Source organism: Rhinopithecus roxellana, chromosome 1 (genome assembly GCF_007565055.1).
Source record: "Rhinopithecus roxellana isolate Shanxi Qingling chromosome 1, ASM756505v1, whole genome shotgun sequence".
Lineage (NCBI taxonomy): Eukaryota > Metazoa > Chordata > Mammalia > Primates > Cercopithecidae > Rhinopithecus > Rhinopithecus roxellana.
The window spans coordinates 160,885,837-160,908,763 of NC_044549.1; the positions used below are offsets into that span (position 1 = coordinate 160,885,837).

At 43.6% G+C, this 22,927-nt stretch overlaps 1 protein-coding gene across 1 annotated transcript; it reads left to right on the forward strand.

Moving 5' to 3' along the window:
• The first annotated feature begins 983 nt into the window (after positions 1–983).
• On the forward strand, positions 984–4,468 carry CCR4 (C-C motif chemokine receptor 4). Its single transcript, XM_010372959.2, has 2 exons — positions 984–1,125; positions 2,827–4,468. The coding sequence occupies exon 2, from the start codon at positions 2,878–2,880 to the stop codon at positions 3,958–3,960; it is 1,083 nt and encodes a 360-aa protein (XP_010371261.1). The 5' UTR covers positions 984–1,125; positions 2,827–2,877; the 3' UTR covers positions 3,961–4,468.
• Positions 4,469–22,927: the final 18,459 nt, after the last annotated feature.

Genomic DNA, 22,927 nt, shown 5'->3' on the forward strand with positions numbered 1-22,927 from the left:
GTTGCCAAAAGCTGAGGCTATGAGAGACTTAGGGCTCATGTCAGCTCCTTGGCTATGACTGCTACCCACCTCCAAAGTGAAGTTCAAGACCTCAGCCAAGACCACTGCCGGTGAATCTCCTCAATCTCCAAGCAGAAGGCGCTTGGGTGAGGGGTCTTCCTGTTGTAAAAGGACTTGAAGCTATTTTGCCAGGTCACTTCACACCGGTTTGAGGCCGTGTCAACTATTGAATCAAACAATGTGGTTGGCTAATGCCCTCCAAGTCACTCACAGACACATACATTTGGACGAGTTTTTCTCTTCTCTCTTCTTCATTATCCTTTTTCTTGACTATCTCTGGCCTTCCTTCTCACTCTGGCCTCTCAGATCCCAGTTGTCAGGAGAACATTGCACATCTTAACTGCTGGCCCCTGCATATCCATGATGAGAAACTAACAAACAGGTTGCTGATCCAAAATGTAGAGATCGTTGCTACAGCATATGGCCAGTTAAATGGATTTTTTTTTTTAAACTAAAAAGCCAAAAAGCAGTGGCTGATGCCTATAATCCCAGTGCTTTAGGAAGCTGAGGTGGGAGGATTACTTGAGGCCAGGAGTTCAAGATCAGCCTGGGCAATGTAGCAAGACCCGTATCTCCACAAAAAATAAAATTAGTCAGCCACGGTGGCTTGCACCTCTAGTCTCAGCTACTTGGGAGACTGAGGCAGGAGGATCACTTGAGCCTAGGAGTTCAAGGTTACAGTGAGCTATGATTGCACCACTGAACACCGGTCTGGGGGACCCTATTTCTTTAAAAAAATATCTTTTTTAAAAGCCAACAAATACATTTTTAAAAACTAAAAATTTTCTTTTTTAAAAAGAAACTGACTTCATTTTTTTCCTTAATCTTTTCTTAGCACATCTTCTTGGCCTTCAGTCTTGGGAAATGACTAAGAATCATTTTCTGCTTCCTACTTCTATCAAAAAACCCCACTTGAACTCAGTACAATTGGGTGAGGGAGAGAACTCGTGCTCACAGGAAGCCACGCACCCTTGAAAGGCACCGGTCCTTCTTAGCATTGTGCTTCCTGAGCAAGCCTGGCATTGCCTCACAGACCTTCCTCACAGCCGCTTTCAGAAAAGCAAGGTAAGTGGGGATGGGGACATTCTCAGGGTCTTGGGTCGCACACTGCTTTCTGGACCTGGCTCAGATGCTCAGGCCCCTCGTGAGTCTAGGGCTTACACTTGGCACCTACCTTGCAGCCCACACACCTTCTACCTGTCCCCACACCCTCCGAGCCCTCATCTGATGGGCATTCATTTATGTGGGACTCTCCTCCTGCACACATCTGGCCTGAGTCCACATGCCCAAAATAAATAGATCATTTTCATAAAAAATATACACTTGTCTGCTTCTTGCTTCTAGCAAGACTCCCAGGCAAGAAATACCACACACACAAGGCCTACAGAATAATTCCAGACCCTTACCAGCTCTGTCTCCTGGTTTTTTGTTCTCCTGATAATTTCCTAACTCCTCAGCCTTGCTTATGCCTTTCATTTTCACTGGTAAAATGGTGGAGAAAGACTAGAATTGTTAGTCATTCGACAAACTTTTTTGGAGACTCTGCAATGCAGCAGGTGTTCAGTATCTATTTGCACGAGTAAACCAAAATCTTTTTCTTTCTTTTTTTCTTTTTCTTTTTCTTCTCTTTTCTTTCCCTTTTTTTTTTTTTTTTTTTTTTTTTGAGACAGGGTTTCACTCTGCTGCCCAGGTTGAAGTGCAGTGGTGCCATCATAGCCCACTGCAGCCTTGAACTCCTGGGCTCAGGGGATCCTCCCGCCTCAGCCTCCTGAGTAGCTGGTACTATCAACACATACCATCACACCCAGCTAACTTTTAAAACAATTTTTTGTAGACACAGGGTCTCCCTATGTTGCTCATGCTGGTGTGGAGCTCCTTGGCTCAAGTGATCCTTCCTCCTCGGCCTCCCAAAGTGCTGGGATTATAGGCATGGGCCACCGCACACCTCGTTTCAGAAGCTCTTGCTTGAGAAACACAATTTGGGCATTGGGTGTGTGGTGGTGAGGGTGTGGGGAGAGAGCGAATGTGAGTTTACTGACGAATGCGAAAAGGATTTTAACAAGGAATGTGAGGGTCCCACAAAAGCCTCGAGAAGGAAGCAAGGGAGTGGCCTGGAGTCGGAAAATCCTTCAGCCCTGAGTTCCTCTGATAGACATGTCAGCATATGATAAATTTTAAGAAGATTTCAACCTCTTTATCTACCAATTTAGATAGGAGTGAAGGTGGTTGGGGAGATAGAGGTTTTACTTCTGGCTGCAATGTGTGTTTTCTAGATCCATCAGGCGAATTCCCACTCTAATAGGATTCTGTGTATAGAAATGATTTTTATATGCAGTTTGATGATGATCATGATCATGCATATAAAATACACCCAATTGAGAATTGTTCGACTGATTTTGTCATCCCTAAAAGTGATTTCAGTAACCCCAGACTATGAAATATCTTTTTGAAATACATCCTTGAAGAACACCTGCTTGAAAAGGAGGTTTTACGATCCTCACTTACAAATGAGAGAACTGAAGCTCCTAGCAGAGAGGTAAGAAAATTAGTGAGTGCCCGAACTGGAATCTGAAACAAATCTGTCTGCCTCCAAAGCCCAAAACTATTTCATCTGGCTGCAGGGCCCTGTGAGTAACCGAGCCCTTCATCTTAGGAAAGGCACATACAGACCTGGAGCAAAACAGTACACAGCTATGCTCTGCATTTAGCAACACTTTGGTTTATTTTTGTTCTCACAAAAATCTCCTTTGCTCTTCCCCTCATTAGCTTCTTCTGGTTGGGTCCAGACCTGCCTTGAGGAGCCTGTAGAGTTAAAAAATGAACCCCACGGATATAGCAGACACCACCCTTGATGAAAGCATATACAGCAATTACTATCTGTATGAAAGTATCCCCAAGCCTTGCACCAAAGAAGGCATCAAGGCATTTGGGGAGCTCTTCCTGCCCCCGCTGTACTCCTTGGTTTTTGTATTTGGTCTGCTTGGAAATTCTGTGGTGGTTCTGGTCCTGTTCAAATACAAGCGGCTCAGGTCCATGACTGACGTGTACCTGCTCAACCTTGCCATCTCGGATCTGCTCTTCGTGTTTTCCCTCCCGTTTTGGGGCTACTATGCAGCAGACCAGTGGGTTTTTGGGCTAGGTCTGTGCAAGATGATTTCCTGGATTTACCTGGTGGGCTTTTACAGCGGCATATTCTTCGTCATGCTTATGAGCATTGATAGATACCTGGCAATTGTGCATGCGGTGTTTTCCTTGAGGGCAAGGACCTTGACTTATGGGGTAATCACCAGTTTAGCTACGTGGTCAGTGGCTGTGTTCGCCTCCCTTCCTGGCTTTCTGTTCAGCACTTGTTATACTGAGCGCAACCATACCTACTGCAAAACCAAGTACTCTCTCAACTCCACGACGTGGAAGGTTCTCAGCTCCCTGGAAATCAACATTCTCGGATTGGTGATCCCCTTCGGGATCATGCTGTTTTGCTACTCCATGATCATCAGAACCTTGCAGCATTGTAAAAATGAGAAGAAGAACAAGGCGGTGAAGATGATCTTTGCCGTGGTGGTCCTCTTCCTTGGGTTCTGGACACCTTACAACATAGTGCTCTTCCTAGAGACCCTGGTGGAGCTAGAAGTCCTTCAGGACTGCACTTTTGAAAGATACTTGGACTATGCCATCCAGGCCACAGAAACTCTGGCTTTTGTTCACTGCTGCCTTAATCCCATCATCTACTTTTTTCTGGGGGAGAAATTTCGCAAGTACATCCTACAGCTCTTCAAAACCTGCAGGGGCCTTTTTGTGCTCTGCCAATACTGTGGATTCCTCCAAATTTATTCTGCTGACACCCCCAGCTCATCTTACACGCAGTCCACCATGGATCATGATCTCCATGATGCTCTGTAGAAAAATGAAAAGCTGAAACACAGAGTCAATGAACTTTCCACATTCAGAGCTTACTTAAAATTGTATTTTAGTAAGAGATTCCTGAGCCAGTGTCAGGAGGATGGCCTACACCCGTAGTGGAAAGATGGCTTCTCACCCTGCAGGCAACTTTTTCTCTCCCACTAGACAAGTCCAGCCTGGCAAGGGTTCACCTGGGCTGAGGCATCCTTCCTCACACCAGGCTTGCCTGCAGGCATGAGTCAGTCTGATGAGAACACTGAGCAGTGTTTGAATGAAGTTGTAGGTAATATTGCAAGGCAAAGACTTTCCCTTCTAACCTGAACTGATGGGTTTCTCCAGAGGGAATTGCAGAGCATTGGCTGATGGAGTAAATCCCTACCTTTTGCTCTGGCAAATGGGCCCTCTAATTAATTTCTTGCTTTTGTGGAACAATATAGAAAACTGTTTTTCTTTTTTTTTTTTTTCTGAGACAGAGTCTCGCTCTGTTGCCCAGGCTGGAGTGCAGTGGCTAGATCTCAGCTCACTGCAAGCTCTGCCTCCCGGGTTTACGCCATTCTCCTGCCTCAGCCTCCCAAGTAGCTGGGACTACAGGTGCCCGCCACCACGCCCGGCTAGTGTTTTGTATTTTTTTGGTAGAGACGGGGTTTCACCGTGTTAGCCAGGATGGTCTCGATCTCCTGACCTCATGATCCGCCCGTCTCGGCCTCCCAAAGTGCTGGGATTACAGGCTTGAGCCACCGCGCCCGGCCTAGAAAACTGTTTTTCTAATAATATATCTGAGGCATAGTATATTCCATTGAGCCAGATGTATGAAGAAACAATTAGCAAAGTGATGAAACCAGATCTCAATTCTTTGTTGTAAAGGATTATCTGTTAATTGAAGCCAAACTTTTTATACTGATATAAGGGTGAGGATATGAAGACATTAGAATGGTCTGATTTCCAAACACGAACTACAAGGCGTTTAAAATCCAAACATATTTGTGAAAATTCAAACACAGTTTCTCACTTGTTTGTGGACATGTTTTGTTCTAATTATAACAGAGGAATATTAAAAAGTTTTAAATAGGCTGGGCATGGTGGCCTGTAATCCCAGCACTTTGGGAGGCCGAGGCAGGCGGATCACCTGAGGTCAGGAGTTCGAGACTAGCCTGGCCAACATGGAGAAAACCCTGTGTCTACTAAAAGATACAAAATTAGCCAGGCATGGTGGCACATGCCTGTAATCCCAGCTACTCGGGAGGCTGAGGCAGGAGAATCGCTTGAACCTGGGAGGTGGAGGTTGCGGTGAGCCAAGATCACGCCATTGAAATCCAGCCTGGGCAACAAGAGTGAAACGCCATCTAAAAAAAAAAAAATTAAATAATACATAGGCCAAGAATACATTTATTTGAGGTCATTTAGTTGTTTATATTTTATCTTATTTTATTTTATTTTTGAGATGGAGTCTCACTCTGTCACCTAAGCTGGAATGCAGTGGTACTCGGTTCACTGCAACCTCTGCCTCCCGGGTTCAAGCGATTCTCTTGCCTCAGCTTCTCAAGCAGCTGGGATTATAGGCAAGTGCCACCACGCCAGGCTAATTTTTGTATTTTTAGTAGAGACAGGGTTTCACCATATTGGCCAGGCTGGTCTTGAACTCCTGATCTCAGGTGATCTGCCTGCCTTAGCCTCCCAAAGTGCTGGGATTACAGGCATGAGCCACCTTGCCCAGCCAAGTTCTTTTACTTGTTTATAAACAATCCCTTCGTAATTAAAATTAAGGATTAATAAAGCATGATAATACCTCCTTAATCATTTTGAAGTGCCTGCTATCAATTGAAGTAAAAATAATCAACTAAAAGTTATTGTTGATATTGTACAAATATGGTTGTTAAAAAATTATGAAATTTGAAAAGTATCATCCTCTCTTAAAATATTGGCCCTAGATTTTTGTTTTTGTTTTTGTTTTTGTTTTTGAGACAGAGTTTTGCTCTTATTGCCCAGGCTGGAGTGCAATGGCATGATCTCAGCTCACCACAACCTCCGCCTCCTGGGTTCAACCAATTCTCCTGCTTCAGCCTCCCAAGTAACTGGGATTACGGGCACCCGCCACCATGCCCAGCTAATTTTTTTGTATTTTTAGTAGAGACAGAGTTTCACCATGTTGGCCAGGCTGATCTTGAACTCCTGACCTCAGGCGATCCACCTACTTCGGCCTCCCAAAGTGCTAGGATTACAGGTGTGAGCCACTGGGCCCAGCCATTGGCCCTAGTTTTTAACTTTTGGGTGACTCGAAAGTTTGGTTAGTCATTTCTTTTTTTTTTTTTTTTGAGATGAAGTCTTGCTCTGTCGTCCAGGCTGGAGTGCAGTGGCGCGATCTCAGCTCACTGCAAGCTCTGCCTCCCGGGTTCACTCCATTCTCCTGCCTGAGCCTCCCGAGTAGCTGGGACTACAGGTGCCCGCCACCATGCCTGGCTAATTTTTTGTATTTTTTAGTAGAGACGGGGTTTCACCGTGTTAGCCGGGATGGTCTTGGTCTCTTGACCTGGTGATCCGCCTGCCTCGGCCTCCCAAAGTGCTGGGATTACAGGCTTGAGCCACCGCGCCCGGACTGGTTAGTTATTTCTTACAAGTCATTTAAATCATTTAATTAATCCTTTCGTACTATTAAGATAAATTGCTATCTCTGTCCTTACAGCCTTAACTAAGCAAATACTCCAACAAAATCTGGGAGATCTCTAATTCCTCCCAAAACAAAAACTTATCTTGCAAGCTATTAACTGAGTTAACCAGTTACAAATGCTTTTGTTATGTTTATACATTCTTGCACGCTTTACATTTATAAAGAATGCATTTCCAGAAAATTTATTTTCAGTAAAGTGATTTTAAAGAGGGAAAGTTGATGCTGTCTTCATAGAAAATAAAATAAAATAAACTCGTTCATAGCCCCAGGGAGCATTTTTTTCCTGATCGTGTTTGTGTTGGATCTCCTGACGTGGATGAGAATCAGAGCTGCTGATGAGCCATTGCTTCACCACATGCTGTAGATGTGAACTCACCCAAGGGGAGGAATCAAAGCGTTCGCTGTTGCCATCTCCACTTTGGGCTGTGTGTTGCTGTCTCGCTGTAGGGGACTTGGAGACGAGAGTGAATAAGTTGGGGGTGGGCGTGGTGGCTCATGCCTGCAATCCCAGCACTTTGGGAGGCCGAGGTGGGCCGATAACTTGAGGTCAGGAGTTTGAGACCTGCCTGGCCAACATAGTGAAACCCCATCTCTACTAAAAGCACAAAAAGTAGCCAGTGTGCTTGCAATCCCAGATACTTTGGAGGCTGAGGCATGACAATCACTTGAACCTGGGAGGCAGAGGTTGCAGTGAGCAGAGATCATGCCACTGCACTTCAGCCTGGGTGCAGAGTGAGTGAGACTCTGTCTCAAAAAAAAAAAAAAAAAAAAAGATGTTAGGGATGGGCCAGTTCCTAGGCAGTGTTTCCTTAGACAACCTCTGTGAGGTGGGCTATGATCTGCCAAATCCTAGCTCTGCATTCCTTTGTTAGTCTGAGCATGTTACTTTTCTCTGTTAGCCTCAGTTTTCTCTTCTGTAAAACATACTTCAGAGGGATTAAAAAAAAAAAAAAAAAAAGATGATGAATGCAAAGCACCTATGTTTCTAGGTCATAGATAAAGGAAACTTTTGGATATGCCCAATCAGAGGCTGCCTCTCTTGTCCTGGTAGAGCTGTTAATTTTATTCATTTAATTACAGTGAGACATAAACTTTAGGGCACCAAAATACAAAAGCTGGTCAAAGGGGCTTTACTGCCCCTTCATTTCCATCACAGGCTGTACCAAGTCTGTGAGGTGCAATCCAAGTGGCTTCCATATCTCTGCCTGAGAATGGGTCTTTCATTTTCTCAAAGTCAGTGAGAGCTCCTCTTATTCCAAAGTTGGAGAGAATATTCCCTCAGGACAGGCATGTAGAACCTCTGGTGACATCCAAACATAACCCTCTTAGAACACCCAAAATAAAGTTTCTTCCCATTAAGCAAAAGAATCATAGAAAGAAAGCCAGCATGATTTCTATTGTTTTTTGTTTGTTTGTTTGTTTGTTTGTTTTTTGAGATGGAGTCTTGCTCTGTCGCCCAGGCTGGAGTGTCATGGTGCGATCTTGGCTCACTGCAACCTCTGCCTTTCAGGTTCAAGTAATTCTCCTGCCTTAGCCTCCCGAGTAGCTGGGATTACAGGCATGTACCACCACGCCTGGCTAATTTTTGTATTTTTAGTAGAGACAGGCTTTCACCATGTTGGCCAGGCTGGTCTGGAACTACTGACCTCAGGTGATCTGCCTGCCTCGGCCTCCCAAAGTACTGGGATTATAGGTGTGAGACACCGCACCCAACCAGCCAGCATGATTTCTTTTTTTTTTTTTTTTTTTTTTTTCTTTTTTTGAGACGGAGTCTCGCTCTGTCGCCCAGGCTGGAGTGCAGTGGCCGGATCGCAGCTCACTGCAAGCTCCGCCTCCCGGGTTTTTTACGCCATTCTCCCGCCTCAGCCTCCCGAGTAGCTGGGACTACAGGCGCCCGCCACCTCGCCCGGCTAGTTTTTTGTTTTGTATTTTTTAGTAGAGACGGGGTTTCACCGTGTTAGCCAGGATGGTCTCGATCTGCTGACCTCGTGATCCGCCCGTCTCGGCCTCCCAAAGTGCTAGGATTACAGGCTTGAGCCACCGCGCCCGGCAGCCAGCATGATTTCTAAACAAAGATGGGTTTAACTATAAATTTTCAGACATTAGATTCATGTCTTTCTTGTTGCAACATACCTAGCCTAGGTGTAATTTGCTCAGGAACAATAGAAGTGGGTTTGCTTTTGGGGTGATGTAAATGTTTTGGATCTAGATAGAAGCATGGGTTGCACAATGTTGTGAATATACTAAATGCTACTGAATTGTGCATTTAAAAATGGTTCATTTTATATTATGTGAATTTTACCTCAACAACATAACAATAAGAGTGACAGGAACTAGTCCAGCCAATATCTGTCCCATAGTAGGCTCTCAAATTCTATTGAATAAGTAAATTAATTTCATCTGCTTCTCATGAGAAGGAATAATACAGGGTGAAGTCAAAGGGTCTTTAGACCTTTAGGGAGATTATTTGCAAGAAACTCTTATAACAATTTGGAACGATTTCTGTTGAAAGAGTTGCCTATTTTGTGCCAAGCAGAATGCTAGTTTATGGAAATAATAAAAGAATAAAGAAGTAAGTTCTGCCACTCATGGAATTAACAATCTGATAAAGGAAACGCAAACGCAGGATTAACTATACTGCAAGCAAGACAAGTGTGATAATAGAGCCATAAGAAAGATACTTCGGGACTCCAGAGAAAGGAGAAGTTGATTACATTTCAAATCTCATAATATGATTAACTTTTGAAGTAGACCTTGTAGGAGACGCATGATTTTGATGAAGGGAAGGGAGAAAGGACTCCCTAAGCTGATGAAATAGCATCTGAAAAGGCAGAGTGGTGTTAAGAGGGCACTGTGTGGTCAGGGGGTAGTTGTAGGGTTTTCTTGTAGTTAAAGTGCATGGGAATGGGGCAGTGGAGCAAAGTAGGGAAAGGTGAGACCAAAGGAAAGTACAGAGCCAAGAGGCAGCAGCCTTGAGTCATGGACTGAGTCAGCTACCATCCTGCTCTGGGCTTGAGACTGTCAGGGTGTTAAGGGGTGCTGTCCACACACCCACCAGTTCAGGACTGAAACACTCACTCTACTAGTCATCAGGAATGTTGGCCCTGATAACTCTCAGCTGGTCTCCCTTCAGGAATCATCCTCCCTGGGGGCAGCTCATATTCAGTGACTGGATAATGAGGAGATGCAAGCACTTGCCCCTTGCCTAGATTTGGGATAACTCTCAAGGGCCATTGCTACTCCAGAGCTCCAATGAGATTAGCTGAGGCCTCTGTTGCAACTGTGTTGCAGTTCCACTTTTCCCACTGTCCAAACTGCCTTCTTCCTTTCTTCCTTTTTTTTTTTTTTTTGAGATAGAGTTTTGCTCTTGTTGCCCAGGCTGGAGTGCAGTGGTGTGATCTTGGCTCACCGCAACCTCTGCCTCCTGGGTTCAAGTGATTCTCCTGTATCAGCCTCTTGAGTAGCTGGGATTACAGGTGCCCGCCCCGAAGCCTGGCTAATATTTTGGTATTTTTTAGTAGAGATGGGGTTTCACCATGTTGGCCAGGCTGGTCTCAAACTTCTGATCTCAGGTGGCCCGCCCGCCTTGGCCTCCCAAAGTGCTGGGATTACAGGCATGAGCCACCACATCCAGCCCCAGTCTGCTTTGTTTATGCCCTTACAGGTGTGGTTTCCAAGAGGACTCCCTACTAAATCTCCTGCATGCTAATCTCAGAGCCTCAGAGCATGCTTCCAGAATCCCAGCCTAAAACAAGGACTTTCTGATCACACTGGGGACAAGTGAGCACCTAACATAAATGGAAACTGACCTAGGAGTGGGAAAATGAGGAGACATAATCTTTGCATCAGAGATGTGTTTCATTCATTGTCTTTTTTTTTTTTTTTTTTTTTTTTTGAGACGGAGTCTGGCTCTGTCGCCCAGGCTGGAGCGCAGTGGCCGGATCTCAGCTCACTGCAAGCTCCGCCTCCCAGGTTCACGCCATTCTCCTGCCTCAGCCTCCCGAGTAGCTGGGATTACAGGCGCCCGCCACCTCGCCCGGCTAGTTTTTTGTATTTTTTAGTAGAGATGGGGTTTCACCGTGTTAGCCAGGATGGTCTCAATCTCCTGACCTCGTGATCCACCCGTCTTGGCCTCCCAAAGTGCTGGGATTACAGGCTTGAGCCACCGCGCCCGGCCTCATTCATTGTCTTTTAACCATCAACCTCACTTAACCGTTGGCTCCTCTGTTTTCCTTTGGCCCCATAATTTCCCTCTCTCAAGCCCTCAGGCATCTTTTTCCTACACACCTTATTCCTGTTATCGTTACAGCCCATCTCTATCCTTGGTCATGCCACAATCATCTGTCATGCTATATCCTGTACCCTACATCCAGTCAGAGACTGTCCACTCCATCTCCAGCCTTTCTTGACTCAAATGAACTAGACCTAAACTCCACCCATTTTTTGTGGTCATAATACTTTACCCCTTGAAAGCTTACAACAGCTCCAAATTCCCCTTTCAGAAAATCAGAAATCCAAGTGCTTTTATATATTGACACTCATTTTACCCTCTTCTTAAAGTAGGTAAGGTTGATTTTATTACTCCAAGAAATTGAGTTTCAGGAGAAACAATATTTTAATCATGAATTAGACTCACTCCACCAAAAATACCCACCACCTAACTGCCTAGTAAAATGGCTAGCACAAAGCTCAATTATTTTTTACTGAATGAGTGGATTTCCTTATCTCTTAATCAAGTACTCTACACTGGCAATTCAAGTTTCTGTTTAACTACACAAAGTTCACTAGTCCTATCTCCAAAATCCCCACTGTATTTCTAATAAGACTTTATGTGACCACGTTCAAAGATTGACTGAATTGTTCCAGAAATACTGGTGGGCTTTAGGTCAAAAATTACTTTGTTAAGACTTTTCATATTGAATGTAACTGCAAACGTCTGCATTTTCAGCTTTTCTGAGAAATTGTGAACCAGCAGTAAGAAGAATGAATTTTAAAACCCCCAAACTGCATTTGCACCAGACTTGGAGACAGAGATCCTTTTCAGACTCCAGAATACCTGGATGGTCTGCCCAAAGCAGCTGAGATCAGGTGAAACCTGTGTGGGAAACGGTGAAGTGCAGGGCGGTGAGAGATGCAGCAGGTACAGACGTCAGCAACACACCAAAGGCATTTCCTGAGCAGAGGGTGCACGGTGCGCTGTAGGAAGAGAGGTGATCAGCGCTTGGGTCAGAAGTCCTCCTGGCCCCAGTTTGGTTCAGAGAAGCAGAGGAGGCAGGTTTGCCAAATTTCAAATTTGCCGGAGGCAGACAGTCTGTCTCTGTGGCAGCAGAAAAGAAGACAGCCATTTGGTTGTGAAGCCAGCTAGCCTGGAAAACTGCTGCCATTGCTTTCCTCCTAGGCAGAAACACAAACATAAGCACATTAAACAATGCAAAGACAAATACTAAGAAAAATGACACCATTGACTGGAATCTGGAGAGGAATACTAGAGAAATATAGGAAAATACAGAAAATATTTCATTATCATGATAAAATATGTCTATCTCAGCTGAGAAGGCGTCATAGGCCACTCCAGAGGCATTCCAGCTAGCTAAAAATAGGAAAGAATGAGTGCCTGTGATCACCACTTCTATATAACATTGCCCTGGAGGTACCAGCTCCACAAGATAAGGGGAATAAGGTAGAGGTATAGAAATTGTCAGTGACTCATGCCTCTAATCCCAGTACTTTGGGAGGCCGAGGTGGGCAGATCACTGGAGGTCAGGGGTTTGAGACCAGCTTGGCCAACATGGTGAAACCCAATCTACTAAAAATACAAAAATTAGCTGGCCGTGGTGATGCATGCGGCTAGTCCCAGCTACTCAGGAGCCGAGGTAGGAGAATCACTTAAACCCGGGAGGCAGAGGTTGCAGTGAGCTGAGATCACCCCATTGCACTTCAGTCTGGGCGACAGAGTGAGACTACATCTCAAAAAAAAAAAAAAAAAAGCGAATCTGAGAAGCTGTCACAGCCAAGAGGAGCCTAAGGAGACAACTACATGTCATTAGTTCTGGATCAGAAAGAGGACATTAGCTAAACATTAAAGAAGCATGAATAAAGAATGAACATTAGTTAATAATAATGTATCAATATTGGTTCAGTAAGTATAACAAAGGTAGCATTCTAATGTATGGTATTAATAATAGGGGAAATATGATGTACAGTAAGTGGGAACTTTCTCTGCCATCTTCACCAGCTTTCTGGAAATCTAAAACTGTTCTAAAATACAAAGTTTATTTAAAAAATTGGAAAGGGGAAGGGAAAATATCTCTAGCTCCAATGATACTGTTGAATAATTGCAATACCCAAGAGAATTACTTAAAAAACTATTATTAACAATAAGATAATTACGTAAGTTAATAAGGGAAGATGTTAACACATCAAACTCAATTACTTTTATATTTACAAATAACAATCAGAAGATGTGGGATAACAGACCCACATTATGAAAGAGAATAGAAATAAATCATAATTAAAATATATATTATCTATACATAGTATGAAACAGATAGAAAATATATGGGAACAACTTACTTTAAAACACTATTACAGCACTAGGCCAGAAAAGGCCTTATACAAGCAGGCTCAATGGTATAAAAAACGCAAATTATTTTCAGTTAAATTATTAAATACAATGTTATTCTTCAAGACATATTAATAGCTTTTTAAAAATTACATACACCAATTTAAAAGTTTACATAAGAACGAACAACAACAAAAATAGCCCGGACCACTCTGAAAAAGAACAACAATGAGGATATGCATATTATAAATTAATATGTATGTTAAATTAATTAGCTAATTAAAATATACAGCAATGTTGCAGAAAGTCAAGTGAAACAGAATGGGAAATCTAGTATGAGACCAAAATACACGTGAGAATTTAGTGCATATTAAAGATGGCAACTTAAATCAAAGGAGGACTACTATAAACTATTTATTCAGAAGTGGGCCAAATGTATTGGCATCTGGAAAAAAAATTAAACTTGATTCATATGTCACACTATACATGGCTTAATTCCAAACAGAAAAAATATTTAAATGTAAAAATTGGAAAAATAAAAGTTTTAAAAGAAAACGTGGTACAATTTCTTCACAATTTGTGCAGCAGGCAAAGCCTTTCTAAAAATAACTCAAAATTCAGAAGCCATAAAGGAAATTCAGAAGCCATAAAGGAAAAGATTAATAAATTCAACTCTGTGAATTAAAAATATGCATGACAAAAACATCCCCAAAGAAAAAGTCAAAAGACAAATGACAAACAGGGTCATTTGATTGCAGTTAAATGCAATTGAACTTCTTTAAAATCAGCAAGTGGCACATGGATGTTTGTTACATTATTCTTGGTACTTTTCTATATGGTTGAAATGCTTAATAATAAGTAAATTAACGTATACTCATACTATGAAATATGGTGCCATTAAAAAGAATAACTTTCAGCTATATACCTATACCATTCACAAATGTCCATAATATCTTAAGTGCATTTTGAAAACCCAGAAGTATAAACCCCAAACTGTTAGCCATTTTATAGAGGAAAAAATTATGCTTTGTATGTTCTATCTAGGCTTCTTTATTTCTTTAAGCAAACATGCATTACTTTCATAATCTGCCAAAGCAGTAGCAATATTTCCATTTTAGGAAAAAAAGGAGAACTTTGTGATGATGGAGAACTGACTAAAATAAACCACACAAAGATATTCTGGAATATAGGGCTCCCAGGTGACTTGAACATGTGCATGACATCCTGATATAACACCTGCCCACAGAGATGTGCAGTGCTTTGAAGAAGATGCTGACATCAGTCCTGAGGATGGATAGCTGAGTTTGTGGTATGAGATAGGTACCAGATAGCATGCTGAAGCCTGCAGAATGTTTGAATTCTTTTGATCATACTTGATATAAACAGACTATCATTGGAGGGCAGCAGGCAGGAAAAGGATCTGCGTCGAGACTAGACTGTACAACCACCTCTCCATGGTTACCTTGGTTAGGGAGATTCCTCCTAATTGTTTTGATGTCACTAGAAAAATGTCAGACGCAAATAAAGTGAATGATGGTTCACATGGAGCATTGTGTGACCTAGTTGGGCTCCTCTTCATGGAATGACCAGGGAAGAATTTGAGGGAGTTCGTGCAGTGGACAGAGGGTAAATATATGAAGGAATGAATTTGAGTTGTAAACACAAGAGTTGTTTCTAATCTGAGTCCTTAAGAACTTCTTGAGGGTTACAGATCTGTTCATTCTATTATTAGAAAGACTTCCAATTAAGGTGCAGTAAAAAGTTCACAGTTTGGGGATCTTCCTGTTTTCTAAAACTAATTGAAATGTGATAGACAATATATAACAACAGAGGCCTGATTGATGTCTGGGTACAAATGCCACTTTGAAAAACTGTTAGACAACTCTGTGTAAAGTTGAACATATACCTATTTTATGATCCAATAATTCTATACCTAGGTATTGATCCAAGAGAAATGAAAACTTTGGTCCACAAAATGACTCATTCAAGAATGTTGGTAACATCATACTTGATATGATTTGGCCATGTCCCCACCCAAATCTCATCTTGAATTGTAGCTCCCACAATCCCCGCGTGTCATGGGAGGGACCCAGTGGGAGGTAATTTGAATCATGAGGTTAGGTTTTTCCCATGCAGTGCTTGTGATAGTGAATAAGTCTCATGAGATCTGATGGTTTTATAAAGGGCGGTTCCCCACACACACCCTCCTGCCTGCTGTCATGTAAGATGTGCCTTTGCTCGTTTTTCACCTTCCACCATGATTGTGAGGCCTCTCCAGCCATGTGGAACTCTGAGTCTGTGAAACCTCTTTCCTGTATAAATTAACCAGACTCGGATATATCCTTATTAGCAGCATGAGAACAGACTAATACAGTAAATTGGTACCAGGTAGTGGAGCACTGCTGTAAAAATACCTGAAAATGTGGAAGCAACTTTGGAACTGGGTAACAGGCAGAGGTTGGAACAGTTTGGAGGGCTTAGAAGAAGACAGAAAGATGTGGGAAAGTTTGGAACTTCCTTCAGACTTGTTGAATGGCTTAGACCAAAATGCTGATAGTGATAGGGTGATAAAGCCCAGATTGAGGTGGTCTCAGATGGAAATGAGGAAGTTCTTGGGGACTGGAGCAAAGGTGACTCTTGTTATACTTTAGCAAAGAGAGTGGTGGCATTTTGCTCCTGGCCTAGAGATCTATGGAATATTGAACTTGAGAGAGATGATTTAGGGTATCTGGTGGAAGAAATTTCTGAGTGGCAAAGTGTTCAAGAGGAAGCAGAGAATAAAAATTTGGAAAATTTGCAGACTGATGATGTAATAGAAAAGAAAAAAAAATTTTCTGGGAAGAAATCCAAGCCTGCTGCAGAAATTTGCTACATAACAGGAAGTTGAATGTTATTCACTAAGATAATGTGGAAAATATCTTCAGGGGATATCAGAGTCTTTTGTGTCAGCCCTGGTCATTTCAGGCCTGGAGGCCTAGGAGGGAAAAATGGTTTCCTGGGCCAGGTCCAGGGCCCCCCTGCAGTGTACAGTTTAGGGACTTTGTGCCCTGTGTCCCAGCCACGCCAACCATGGCTAAAAGGGGCCAAGGTATAGCTCTGGCTGTGGCTTCAGAGAGTGCAAGCCCCAGTCCTTGGCAGGTTCCAAGTTGTGTTGAGACTGCAGGTGCACAGAAGTCAAGAATTGAGGTTTGGGAACCTTGCCTAGATTTCAGAGGACGTATGGAAACTCTGGGATGTCCAGGCAGAAGTTTGCTGTAGTGGTGGGGCCCTCATGGAGAATCTCTACAGTGCAGAAGGGAATGTGGAGTTGAAGCCCCCACACAAAGTCCCCACTGGTGTATTGCCAAGTGGAGCTGTGAGAAGAGGGCCACTGTCCTCCAGACCCTAGAATGGTAGCTCCACCAACAGCTTGCGCTGTGTACCTGAAAAAGCTGCAGACTCTCAACGCCAGTCTGTTAAACCAGCTGGGAGGGGGCTATAACCTGCAAAGCCACAAGGGCAGAGCTTCCCAAGGCTGTAGGAGCCCACCTCTGGCATCACCATGACCTGGATGTGAGACCTGGAGTTAAAGGAGATCACTTTGGAACCTTAAGGTTTAACGACTGCCCTGTTGGGTTTTGGACTTGCATGGAACCTGTAGCCCCTTTGTTTTGGCCAATTTCTCCCATTTGGAACAGCTGTATTTACCCAATGCCTGTACCCCCATTGTATCTAGGAAGTAACTAACTTGCTTTTGATTTTACAGGCTCATAGGTAAGAAGGGGGTTGCCTTGTTTCAGATGAGACTCTGGACTTGGACTTTTGCATTAATGCTGGAATGAGTTAAGACTTTAGGGGACTGTTTAAAAGGCATGATTGGCTTTGAAATGGAAGAACATGAGATTTGGGAGGGGCTGGGGCAGAATGATGTGGTTTGGCTGTGTCCCCACCCAAATCTCATCTTGAATTGTAGCTCCCATAATCTCCATGTGTTTTGGGAGGGACCTGGTGGGAGGTAATTGAATCATGGTGGTGGGTTTTCTCATGCTGTTCTCATGATAGTGAATAAGTCTCACAAGATCTCATGGTTTTATAAAGGAAAGTTCCCCTGCATACACTCTCTTGCCTGCTGCCATGTAAGCTGTGCCTTTGCTCCTCCTTGCCTTCTGCCATGATGGCCTCCCCAGTCATGTGGAACTGTGAGTCCATTAGACTTCTCTCCTTTATAAATTACCCAGTCTCTGGCATGTCCTTATCAGCAGCATGAGAATGAACTAATACAATACTTAATGGTGCAAGATGGACTGCTTTCTTCCCAGGATCAGTAACAAGACTAGGATGTCTGCTCTTCCATTTCTATTCATATTGTATTGGAAGTTCTCATAAGGAAAAAATCACCAAGAAAAATAAATAAAAGGGATCTAGATTGAAAAGGAAGAAGTAAAATTATCTCTTTTTGTAGATGATATGATCTTATATGTAGAAAATTCTAAGAAACCCACTATAAAACTATTAGTGAGTTTTAATGAGTTCAGCAGGTTGCAGGATACAAGATCAATATACAAAAAACAATTGTATCTACTTTGGGAGGCCAAGGCAGGCAGATGACCTGAGGTCAGGAGTTACAGACCAGCCTGGCCAACATGAGGAAATCTCATCTCTACCAAAAATACAAAAATTATCCGGGCATGGTGGTGCACGCCTATAATCCCAGCTACTTGGGAGGCTGAGGCAGGAGAATTGCTTGAACCCAGGAATTGGAGGTTCAAGATGGTATGTGAATTATATATCCTCCCCTACCCACAAAATGCTTAAAAGGTAACTTAACTCTTTGTTTGGGGCTCAGTCCTTTGGATGTTAATCCAACTGGGCCGGTGCACCTAAATAATTAATAAATATCCTCTGAACCCCATCGGTCTCTCTGATTCCTTAAAATCCTGTTACATTTCTGGGAGTTCACCCATGATTGGAGACAACAGATTTACTGTCTCCTTTGTCTGTGGGACTAGAGCCCCAGGGCCGGGGAAGACCTGGCATCCAAGGTGTGCCAAGGGGGAGCTTCACCTGGATGGAAACGAGCTCTCCCTGTGCCCCAGCGCCCTGCCTGGTAGCGCAATGGAACCGGAGATGGGGCTGCAGGACAATACCAGCACTTTGGGAACCACGGTAAGGAGCAAGGGCCCAAGGCAGGGAAGCCCGTCCCATAAGGACAAAGGGGAGCTTTATCACCTCCTGGGGAATGACCACTAATCCAACGCCCCCAGCCACGGCAGGAGTGGCTTTCCAATTTGGATGAAACTCGTGTCCCCACTAACAAAGTGAAAGTGGCTACCAAGGTGTACATTAACCGAGATCAGGAGGCAAAGAAGGAGGCTGATCGGAAACTTAAGAAAGGCTAATTTACTAGCAGCAGCCCTTATGGGAAGAGAAGCTGGCTTTGCAAGGAGGCATGGACATGGGCGTGAACACAGTCATGGAAATGGCTAGTCTGGACAGGAGTTTAAAAGCCGGCCGAGTCTAGAGAGAGATTAATGTGCATGGTGCAAAAGGAAAGGACATTGGAACAATAAATGTCAAAAGAATAAGGAGAATGGTCAAGGCCATGCTGTGAAAGAAACACTGGCCAAGGGCTACTGCGCCCAGGAGAAACCCAAGGCCCCTGCACCTGCTGTGGAAGGCAGGGTGTAACGTGTCGAGAAAAAAAGCTCAAATCTGCTCTAAAAGTGTCCAACATTTAAGCTTTTATATAAGCCAAGAGAAAAGATGGCTTAGTAGTGAACAAAAGCAGGCTGTTTGTGCACTTCCTACTCCAACCACCTGGCATCAAATAAGAGAGTTCCTAAGGGCAGCAAGGTTCTGCTGCATTTAGATCCCAAATTTCTTGCTCATGGCTAAGCCATTACACGAAGCCACGAAGAAGAGGAAAGAAGGAGCCCCTCCTCTAGGAGGCCAACCAGGAGAAGGCTTTTAAAGAAATCAAAGAAGCCTTGACTCAGGCCCCAGCTTTAGGACTGCCAGATCTAACTAACTAAGCTTTTCTTCTTGTATGTCCACAAATGAAAGGGAGGCCACAGAGGTTCTAACTCAAGCCATAAAGTCACAGCATTGCCCAGTGACATACTTATCCAGGCAATTAGATTCTATGGCACTTGGATGGCCTCCTTGTTTTAAAGCACTAGCTGACACTGCCCTACTGGCACAGGAAGCTAATAAACTGACTTTAAAACTGTGAATAGCCTAAACCTGGCTACTTAGTTCCTCATTGAGTCAGTCTCAGGAGGCCCCCTTCATTGCTGTGTGGATGTGGTAGATAAAGTGTTCTCAAGCCATTTGACAGATTGGCCCCTTGGGGACCCGGACATTGACTATTTTACTGACGGAAGCAGTTTCATACTAAAGGGAGTCCGTCGAACTGGGTATGCATTGGTAAGTTTGGACTCAGTATAGAGGTGCAGTCTTTGCCTACAGAAACTTCTGCTTAGAAAGCAGAGCTAATAGCTCTGACAAGAGCTCTCTGGCTAGCAAAAGGCCAAAAAAACAAATATTTACACAGATTCCAAATATGCTTCTGCCATTTTGTATGTTCATGAGATTACTTATAAAGAAAAAAAGACTTTTAACTGCTGGAAGTAAAGAAATAAAGTAACAAGGAAGAAATTCTACAGCTCTTAAATGCTGTATGGGCCCCAAAAGAGGTGGCAGTGATGCACTGCAAGGGGCACCAAAAAAGCAAGAACACTAAAGGCTAAAGAAAATAGAAAGGCGGACAAAGAGGCAAAGCAGGGTGCAATGACAACTCCACCTTCTAAAGAAGAAGCCTTAGCTATGCCTTTCCTCCTGGAGATTCCCCTCCTGGAGATCCCAAGCTACACTCCAAATGAAAAGGCTTAGCTTGCCCAGGAAAATAAGAACTACATTGAAGGAGGATGGTAAAAATTCTCCAATGGGAGGCTAGCCATACCTGAAATAGTGGCCCCCAGATTTGTAAAAGAGTTCCACCAAGGAACTCACATGGGAAAAACAGCACTAAAGACATTATTAAAGGTATCATTTCTTTTTTTTTTTTTTTTTTTTTTTTTGAGACGGAGTCTCGCTCTGTCACCCGGGCTGGAGTGCAGTGGCCGAATCTCAGCTCACTGCAAGCTCCGCCTCCCGGGTTCACGCCATTCTCCTGCCTCAGCCTCCCAAGTAACTGGGACTACAGGCGCCCACCACCTCGCCCGGCTAGTTTTTTGTATTTTTTTAGTAGAGACGGGGTTTCACCATGTTAGCCAGGATGGTCTCGATCTCCTGACCTCGTGATCCGCCCGTCTCGGCCTCCCAAAGTGCTGGGATTACAGGCTTGAGCCACCGTGCCCGGCCTAAAGGCATCATTTCTATGTGCCACGACTCACTGCTATTACTTGAGCCATTTGTAAACAGTGTTTAACTTGCACTCAGAACAATCCACAAAAAGGTCCTACTTGGCTCCCGGGAGTTCAGGAAACAGGAGGATGCACTGTGAAAAACTGCTTATGGACTTCACCAAATTGCCCTGAGAGGGAGGCTATCAGTACATATTGGTGTTCATTTGTACCTTTTCAGGATAGGTCGAGGCCTTCCCCACCTCGACAGAGAAGGCACCAAGGTGTTAAGAGACATTATTCCCAGATTTGGACTGCCTCTGACTCTGAGATCAGACAATGAACCAACATTTGTGGCTGAAACAGTTCAGGACTTAGCTCAACTATTAAAAATAAAGTAAAAATTACATATAGCCTACAGGCTGCAGATCTCAGGTAAGCTGGAGTGCATGAACCGAACGCTCAAACAGATGCTGAAGACATTTTGTCAAGAAACTCGTGGTGGGATCAAGGTCTTGCCCACGGTCCTCCTCCGAGTCAGGTACACGCCCACCTAACAAACTGGGTATTCGCCCTATGAGATTTTGTTCAGCGGCCACCCCCCATTATAAGTCAGATTAAAGGTAATCTCTGTAAACTAGAAAAATTAACTTTAAAAAGGCAAATGCAGGCTTTAAGTATGGCCACGCAAAAGATGCATGGCTAAGGTATGGAAAAGAATGCCTGTAAGTCCAACAGACCCATACACCCTTTCAAACTTAGGGACTTTGTTTAGGTTGAAAAATGGAATCCAACCACTCTAGGACCCATATAGGACAGGCCCACATTGTGATCATGTCTACTCCCACTGCTGTTAAAGTTGCAGGTGTCACACCTTGGATTCACCATAACTGGCTGAAACCAGCGGCAGCAGTGACTCCTGACAATGACCAGTAGATTAGCCAACAAGACCCAAATCGCCCCACCCGAATAGTCCTACGGCGAAACCTAACCACCAGTAAGAAGGACAACTTCCCTGCTCTGGCCACATCGGAGGCTGGTCAGTCTATGCACAGCTGAAGCTTGAGGATCCTGCAAGCTCTGCTCTAGTCACATCCAGGAAGCTGACTAGTCTATGCACAGCCAAAGCTGAAAGAACCCTCTCCAGATATAGTTTATAAGCCTAGTTATAATTCTGTCAATACTGATTGTTCTGTTGTTATGTTATCACTGCAAATGCTGCAAATGTCTATGCCCGGAAGAAGGTTTGCTGTGCCCATGTGTAGTGGAAGCATGTTTCTATTACATACACTAAATGTTGTTATCATTTCTGCCTATACTAAAAGGGGAGAAATCTCTAGAAGGATGTCCACATTGTGTACACACTACCTGGGTAAGGAGGAATACCATAGTTAAAACTCTACTGTACCATACCTACTATGAATGTACAGGAACCAAGTTAAGAACCTGCACATACAACCAGAACACTTATTCAGTCTGTGACCCAGGAAATAATCAGCTATGTGTATGTTATGACTCTAAGCTCTCACCCTGTGAATTCTGGTTTGAGGTACATATTAAATCAGAAGGAGAAAAAGAAAGAAAGCTTATAGCTCAAACCAAAGAAGCCCCTCCCTCCTATAAAGAGCCTATTTCCTTATACTTCGATGCCTGTCATGTCACGTATGTTCATAATCATAAAAAACCAGAAGCAGTCTGCAATGGTTTGACACAAGAGACGCTTAGCAGCAACAGTCCTAAACATGTGTGTGGAGAACCACAAATCGGATGCCCAGACTGTAACATTCAGTGGTCTACGCTAACACAGCTCCAACATTTATATTCAGGAAGGACTGCTCTACTAAGTTGTAGGTCAACCAAACCAGATTGTAAGACAAGGACATGCAATCCTTTAAATTTTACTATCTTAAAGTCAGAGCTACCTTTTTGGTCTACAGGACAGACAGCACTATTATGAGTTGATAAAGGAGCAGGCCTTGGAGTTCCACTACTAATTGTCAAAAAGACTAGAAGGACTCAAATGCATCCAACCCCGCAATTCCGGGTCCATAATTCATTCTATAAGCATTTTAATCAGCCAGTGCCCGAGCTTCCTCCATCAACCAAAAACTTATTTGCTCAGCTAGCTGAAAACATAGCTGGCAGCTTAGGAATTTCCTCATGCTATGCATATGGAGGAACTCATATGGGCGACCAGTGGCCATGGGAGGCAAAGGAGTTAATGCAACAAGATAACTTCACTTCGCCTAACCCTGCCAGTAAATCAACAGCCTCAGCCAGTGTTTGGTTGTTAAAAGCCTCCATAATTGGAAAGTACTGTATTGCTTGATGGGGAAAGGCTTTCACAGAGGCCGTAGGAGAAACAACCTGCCTACGGCAACAGCATTATGATGAGACTAAAAACAAAACTCTATGGAG